Genomic DNA, 5729 nt, shown 5'->3' on the forward strand with positions numbered 1-5729 from the left:
GGGAGGGAGAGTGGGGGACATGGGGAAGGGACTCTACAGACACTCACCCTCCTTGAACACCCCATTGACAGAAAAGCAGAGCATCTTTTCCTGAAAGAGGAAAACAGCTCAGGCTCCCAGGAGCCCCTAAACTTCCTACCCACCTCCGCCCTCTGGGTCTGCCTCAGGGAGGAAGCAGGTGCTCACCGTCTGGACACACATGTCCACCACAAAGGAGCTGAGGTCATGCTGGGTTTTGGGCAACACATTGAGGAAGTCAACAATGTCACGTTTTGTGTGTTTCAGCAACTGAACCCGCAGAACTGGGGAGGGGAGATGGAGAAGAGAAGGTCAGGGGCTGCCTCACTCACCTGGCCCCTATGATTGACCCCTTCACACTTTCTGTCTCATCCAATCTTCCTCCTCACACACTTACCAGGGTCCTTGAGCTTCCTCATATTCCTGCTCCCCTTGGAGTACTTGTGCAAGCAGCTTCTAGGATAAAAAGAGGAACAGGAGGTGGGGGACTGGCCAGTGTCTGCTGGGGAGTCACAGGGCCCAGGGCTGTCATTGGGTCTGTGATACTCACGGAACCAGGTCATCAGGGTTGAAGAGAATGGTCAGTGAGAAACAGGCCTCGTCATGGTAAGCATCCAGGAGACCCTGCCAGTCTCCAGAGTCATAGATCCAGTAATATCTGTGAAGAAGTAAAGGGGACAGGCTCTCTGTGGTCTGTGCTCCTAAGTGCACTTAAAAGCCCCCCATGAGCAGGCCTGTACCTGGGTGACCTGGCCCATCCCACCCCTCTCTGCCACAGGGTAGCAGGGGTACTTACTGCTGCAGGAATTGCAAGATTATATTCTTCAGGGTCTCAGATCCAAAGACATTCCCCTGATATCAAAACAGTTCTCAGGACCACGGCTATTATATCCTCTTCACCCACCACCCCAAGCCCTGCTTAATCCCACTTCCTCACCTTGCAGACCGGTAACTTCTTGTAGGCTTCATTGCCAAAGATAATGGGTGGGGGTATCTTGTGGTCATCCTGAGGGAGGGAAAAGGAAGTCATCGGTGCAGACTAGGGGGGTGACACTGGATGGTCAGGGAAAAGGATGGGCCCAGGAGAGAGGGAGGGTTAGAGGTCAGGGTGAAAGAGCCTTGGAAATTCCATGGGCAAGACTATTATGGGGTCTTCACCAGCAGGTTCCAGAATACGGTGGAGAACTGTGGAGAAGGTCCATAGCCTTTGTCAGGGTCCCTCGTGGGTCTGTCCTCCATGAGGATTAGGGGTCAGATCCAAAAGTCTAATCTGGGCAATATCTAAGGGACTCAGGGCAGGTTGTGAGTGCTGTCTGTACCAGCAAGAGGAGTAAGGGATAAAGGAAGACACTTACCAGGTGTAATAACTTGGGGAACAATTCCAGGATGGAGCTGTCAAATATCAAGACAGAACAGAAAAGCAAGTAACCACAGAGCTGACCCACCTCATGGAAGCACGCCTACACAGGAACACAACCAGCTGTGTCCCACCTGCACTCCAGTGCCACCACCCCTCCAGGATGCTGGGCACCTCCCCCATGGACTCACCCAGAGAGAGACCTAGTGGGTGTTCTCTCCATATCCCTCTCCCTGTCTCCTTCCTCCTGGGAAGCTCCCACAGGACAGTCCTGAACCCCTTCTCCAGTGACACAGAAGCAGCAGGTGGAGCCCAGGCTCCAGGGATTCCTTCCTTTCCCTGCCTCAGCTCCCTCCAAGTACCCAGGGAAGGCTCCAGAGGGAGGAGGGAATGGGGTCGGGCCCAGGGCTCTTCTCCCTCACCAGGTGTCCAGTGCTCTCCCAGGCCTGGCCATGGACAAGACCAGGACATCCCCAGGGATGGCTCCAGATGCCAGGGAGGAAGACGAGTGAGGCAGGCTCAGGAGGGAGGGAGGGAAGGGATGAGGGCAGAAAAGGAGTGCAGGTAGGGAGCGGAGACAGAGGGGAGTGGAGGCGAAAGAGAAAGAGAAAGCCAAGGAAAGGCAAGGGGAAGAAGTTTACTGTGGGTGGTGGGGATTAGGGAGAAAGGAGGGAAGAAAGGGGAAAAGGCTCTCCTGCTGCTGCCCTGTCCTTCCTCTGCCCCTGGCTGGCCCTGGGGCCCAGGTAGGAATGGAAAACAGGTATTTGTTGGGCTGGGGCCCACTGGCCTTTGTCACCTGTGTGATGCCTTCTGAATTGGGCATGGGAAACAGAGCAGTCAATGGGGCAGGAGACCTTCGCCAGGAACAAATGTTCAGGTAAAGCCACAGCATGGGGTTGAGGGTCTGTGGCCCCTCTTATGAGTGCCACCTTCTCCCCTGATGGCCCCTGTACAACCGTGCCTGTCTTCGTTGGTCCCTTGTCTGAGGAATCAGATCATTTTGGTCTACCCAGTGCTCCTCTGAAGGACCAGGCAGGATGCCGTGAGGTGGTGGAGGGAGGGGGGGCAGTGCCCCTGAGAGGACTGTCCCCCTGTCTCTTCATCTGCCTCTACCCTCTGCCTTCCACACTCGGCACCTGCCTCGGGATGCCCTCTGCTCAGTGGAGGAGACCCGCTTCTGATCTTTGACTCAGGGAACCGAGCTTTCTCCCCCAGTATGGTCCAGCTCCTTCAATGGGCCAGGAAAACAGATGTCATGATAAGATATAGGCCTCCGACAGGTCGGGGGACCCTTTCAGAGCAAGGGAGAGAGTGCCCATCACAGGAAAGGGAAGGAGGTCCCATCTCAGCTCCGAGGCAGGAAGGCCTGTCTCAGCAGGAGGCCCTGGTCAGGAGGAGCCTTTGCAGCCCTGGGCACCAGGATCTGGCTCAAGGTAGCCCCAGTAGGGGAGCAGGGCACAGTCTAGACACCCCTGGTCCTGGGGAGGAAGGGGGAGCCCTGCTTCCTGGAGTACCTCCGAGGAGGTTATGCCAGAGTCTGCTGGGTGCAGAGAGGTGGGAAACAGTTACTAGCTCCTGGGGAGCAGTGAGCAGGCCAGAGGAAGGCAGGGAGACCTCTAAGCACAGGTGAAAGACAGAGAGAGGAGAGGGCAGGGCACATGGTCCTCCCACAGGACTGGGCTGCAGCCTCCTGCATATGAGCACTGTCAGGGGCAGCTCAGGCTGCCAGGGGGCAATAGATGGCACAACTGACCGTATGTTTGTGGACTTATCTGGGAAGGTGGTACATAGAGGGTTTCTGTCCGAACACCTCTCTTCTGGCTGCAGCCCTTTCACATTGTCCAACTCCCCTTCAGACTTCACCTGTAATTATGTCAAGGAAACAGGAGTCAGGGAGACAGCCAGGAGGGGCCTGCACCCCAAATCCATCCTCCCCCACAAATAGCCTTGTCTACCTCTTTTCATCACTCTAATGAGCCCGACCACCTTCAGTGCAAATCACTCTGGCTATGACTTCTCACCTCATTTTTGGAGAGGTTCAGGCTCTTGATGTTGGGGGCCTTCTGCATGGTGTCCGGCAGGCCAACAAGCTGGTAGGGTGTGTTGTTGCTCAACTTCAAGGACAAAAGCTGTGATGAGGGAAGAACTAGACTGACGGTCCAAAAGGTGATATCTGGGACAAATGTGCCCCCCACCCAATCTGTCCCACCCTCCCCCTCATCACTGGGTCTAATGTTTCACCTTGCACATGTTCTCTTCATGGATGTGCAGGGATGCAGCCATGCAGTTTCTAAGATTTGGCCCCATTTCAATATCAAGGGTCATCGGGTCTTCAGGAAGCCAAGAGGAGGGAATCAGAAGGATGAGAGGGGCCCAGCTGGACCAGCCCCAGCACCAACACCTCCCTAAGTTGCCCTCCTACCCTCCCTCCCAGAAAGGGCCCTCTGCCCACACCTGCCCTAGAATTACTGCTATCAGTCATACCTGGGTCTGAGTGGAGTCTCTGGAGGTCAAGAGCTCGCTGGGGGACTTCATATCCTTTGATGTTGGTCTTCTGCAGAGACAGAGACAGAGGGAAGTGGCTCTGACACGGGGGTGGTGTAGGGGGAAATTGGTGAGAGAAGAAGCTGTGGGTGTGGGTGTGGGTGCACGTGTCTTGAGTCTGCATTACCTTTATGAGTTTCACTTTTGTTGACTTTAGCTTCTTCTGCTCAGAGTGGGGTACAGCAGAGGGACTGACAAAGATAGATATCTGCAGAGAAGATAAGAGAGTTTGGGTAAGTACCAGGAACTCTGAAACCCAAGATCAAGCAAGATCCATCCTCCAGCCTGCCATCCTGCCCCCAGCTAGCCCTGGCCATGCTGTGATATGCACTCTTTCATTTTCTTCATCCCAAATCTTGCCGCTCACTTTCTTCAACACAAAGGCAATGCTGGCATTTTCACCAAAGAACTGGACCTGCATTTTCTCATAGTGAAACTTCAGGTGGAGGGGCAAGAGAAATACAATATGAGGCCAGAATTCCTACTCAGCCTGGCCCTACCACCTGCCCTGGGCCCACTCGGCTGCCTCCCTGTCCTCTCTTACCTCGATTGGGTTGAAGGGAACACTACATTGGCTCTGGATCAAATTCAGCAGCCACTTCTCATCATATTTTATACCAAATGGAAACTACAATCAAAAGAAAGAATGGGAGAGGAGACTGACATGATGGAAATACAACTTAAAGAGAGACCCAACCATATGTTCCTTTCGGATCTTTTAGCAAGCTTTAAAATAATTTCTAAACATTGGTCAGTATCCACTATTTCTAACTTTTGTACCAGACATGGGTTTGCTAAATAGCGTTTCTTTCCATTCAAACATTTTTCTCCAAATAATCAACTTAAGATCTTTAACATGATCTTCCCTTTATAAGGTTGCAGGAGATTCTACCTAATGCACATCCTGCCTGCCCCTTCGACAAGGAATCCAGAGACTCAACCCCATCCCTGTCCTCTCCTCCAACCCCTAAGTTTGAGCCAAACTGAGCCATCCGGTGGGGGGGGGGGGAATTGCTCTTGTGAGCAGTTCCCACCTTTGCCTTTTGACAAACTTCCCATTCTCCCCTCCTTCAGCCTGTTCTCTTTTTATTACTTCTCCCAGCCTACCTTAAGACCAGTGGAGGCTGTTTACACCTAGTAAGAAAAAGGAGAAATTACCAACTCCCTGTGCCCCAGCAAAGTACCTAGTGTCTCCAGGAGATCAGCACAGCTCCACCCAACCTTTGTCTCCTGCACATTAGTGAATTTTGCCAGGACACTCACTGTGACCTTGAACCAGCTCCTGGAGGTCCCATCCTGCCTGTTCCCCTCCAATCCTTCCTCTGGAGGTTTTCTCTCTCTCTCCGGGTTACCATGTGTTTGGTCTCCTCTGTGAAAACTGTCTCTCCGCCAGTAAGTTGGAATGGCATACGGGGTGCTGTGTGGATGTGGAGAGAAAGAAGGCATCCATGAGTGCCAAGAAAGTCTTCTAACACCTCGCCCTACTGATGTCAAGGCTATAATAATGTTTGTTGAACCATTAATCTGGTCCTAGCATACCTCACTCTACTGGGTTGGAGAAAAGGAATGACAGAGTTACGTACAGGGTTATATATTCCATTGGCTGGTAAATGGCACCATGCTGAGTGATCACTTACTATCTTACTCCAGGGCCCACGTGGGCATCTCTCATTGCCACGTCTCCATCTTGTTCCCGACGTGATGATGGATGAATGCCAGGGCTGAATGTTTCAGACCAACTGACATACCTTCTTTGGAAAATACCCCAGCATCTTGCTCTTCTTTGAAGAGAATTAACTTGGTGACTGTC

General features: G+C 52.8%; 1 protein-coding gene across 1 annotated transcript in view; it reads right to left on the minus strand.

Moving 5' to 3' along the window:
- Positions 1–5729, minus strand: part of LOC101341638 (nuclear RNA export factor 3) — a 183183-nt gene that overhangs the window by 1549 nt on the left and 175905 nt on the right. The window contains exons 4-18 of the mRNA XM_023725651.1: positions 5557–5724; positions 5183–5336; positions 4464–4547; positions 4251–4355; positions 4047–4127; positions 3860–3929; positions 3617–3705; positions 3129–3238; positions 1374–1410; positions 956–1024; positions 815–870; positions 569–676; positions 416–474; positions 187–302; positions 38–90 (exon numbers count right to left, since the gene is read on the minus strand). Coding sequence (XP_023581419.1) covers positions 38–90; positions 187–302; positions 416–474; positions 569–676; positions 815–870; positions 956–1024; positions 1374–1410; positions 3129–3238; positions 3617–3705; positions 3860–3929; positions 4047–4127; positions 4251–4355; positions 4464–4547; positions 5183–5336; positions 5557–5724 — 1359 coding nt within the window. The remainder of the gene's footprint in view (positions 1–37; positions 91–186; positions 303–415; positions 475–568; positions 677–814; positions 871–955; positions 1025–1373; positions 1411–3128; positions 3239–3616; positions 3706–3859; positions 3930–4046; positions 4128–4250; positions 4356–4463; positions 4548–5182; positions 5337–5556; positions 5725–5729) is intronic.

This window comes from Trichechus manatus, unplaced genomic scaffold (assembly GCF_000243295.1).
Source record: "Trichechus manatus latirostris isolate Lorelei unplaced genomic scaffold, TriManLat1.0 scaffold00341, whole genome shotgun sequence".
Classification (NCBI taxonomy): Eukaryota; Metazoa; Chordata; class Mammalia; order Sirenia; family Trichechidae; genus Trichechus; species Trichechus manatus.